Here is a 1,446-nt window from a genome sequence, read left to right on the forward strand (position 1 = left end):
ATCGGCATTTCCTCGTCAGTCTGGCGCTAATGGTGTGTCAGGTGGTGGAGCGTCTGGTTCTAAACTTTACTGCCCGAGTGACCGTGTGCACGTCACTGACGCTCTGCCCGGGAAGCCCCCGCTGCGCCAGGCCGGCTGTCGGCCGCGCGGGCCCCTGTCCTGGGCAGGGGTGGTGTGTGCACGGCCACACTGCTTGTGCGAGGCGGGCTGGACTTTTGTGTTCTCTCCCTTAAAGGCTACTCTTTTCCTTTTAGTTTTATTCTTTTGTGACGTTGTCATTTTTGTGATATTGGGACTGCCTCCTGTGACCTAAGTCATTGTACAGTACGTCACACACCGAACCAGCCACACGCTGTGGAGACGTGGCCTGCTCACCGAGGTTTTAAAGGTAACAGGTCTCCTTTCTGTTTTCCTAACAGGGTAGTGTTCCGGACGGAGCACCTGCACTGGATGGAATTTAGCATCAAAAGGGTCCCTTTTTCTGCGCAGAACGTTGTCACGTGCGTCAGGATGAAGCAGGCGCCGGAGACCCTGGGCGGCTCCGCGGGGAAGCCCCCGGGCTGCGACGTGAACCGCGAGTGCTCCGTGCTCCTGGGCAAGGCCCCGCTCTCCGCCAGCCTGCAGGAGGGCGTCGTGCAGAAGTTCAACAAAACTGTGCCCTCCTGGTTCGTAGGTCGATGAGCCACGCCGGCCTGGTGGAATTTTTTGATTCTTTCAGATTTTTTGCATATGTGAGTGATCATGTTATCTGTGAACGAAAGATAGTTTTATTTTGCCCCGACCATTGTGACTCAGTGGTTGGAATGTCATCGGGTCACGAACTGAATGAAGGGTCATGGGTTCGATTCCAGGTCAAGGGCACATACCTGGGTTGCAGGTTCGATCCCTGGCCCTGGTTGGGACACGTGGGAGGCAACCAGTGATGTGTGTCTCTCACATCAATGTTTCTCTGCCCCCTCCCCTTCTCTCTCCCTTCCACTCGTTATAAACCAATGGAAAAAATGTCCTCAGGTGAAGATGAACAACAACAACAAAAGATTTATTTCTCCCTGTCCATTTTGTATACCTTCCACTTTTTCTTATTGCATTACCTAGGATGGCAGAGTATTCTTAAAAAACTGTTATTGATTGATTTGAGAGAGAGAGAAACACGTGTTTATTGTTGTACTTATTTATGTGTTCATTGGTTGATCCCCGTATGTGCCCTGACGGGGATCGAACCTGCAACCTTGGCCCATGGGGACTGTGCTCTGACTCACTGAGCTGCTGGGCAGGGCCGTGTACCACCCCTTTATCCACTCACCTGTGGGTGGACCCTTGGGTGGCTCCCGTGTCTTGGCTATTGTTAACAGCCCTCAGCCGTCCACGCCCACCCCGTCGCTGCTGTGGAGGCTGCAGGCTGCCCACGGTGTCTCCACCTCCACACGCTGTCCTTCCCGGCCGGAC

At 54.0% G+C, this 1,446-nt stretch overlaps 1 protein-coding gene across 1 annotated transcript in view; it reads left to right on the forward strand.

Annotated features, from left to right (window-relative positions):
- The first annotated feature begins 388 nt into the window (after positions 1 to 388).
- WHSC1 (Wolf-Hirschhorn syndrome candidate 1) overlaps positions 389 to 1,446 on the forward strand; it is a 42,490-nt gene continuing 41,432 nt past the window's right edge. Inside the window, exon 1 of the mRNA XM_015558419.1 lies at positions 389 to 624. Coding sequence (XP_015413905.1) covers positions 451 to 624 — 174 coding nt within the window. The 5' untranslated portion in view covers positions 389 to 450. The remainder of the gene's footprint in view (positions 625 to 1,446) is intronic.

Source organism: Myotis davidii, unplaced genomic scaffold (assembly GCF_000327345.1).
Source record: "Myotis davidii unplaced genomic scaffold, ASM32734v1 scaffold693, whole genome shotgun sequence".
Lineage (NCBI taxonomy): Eukaryota > Metazoa > Chordata > Mammalia > Chiroptera > Vespertilionidae > Myotis > Myotis davidii.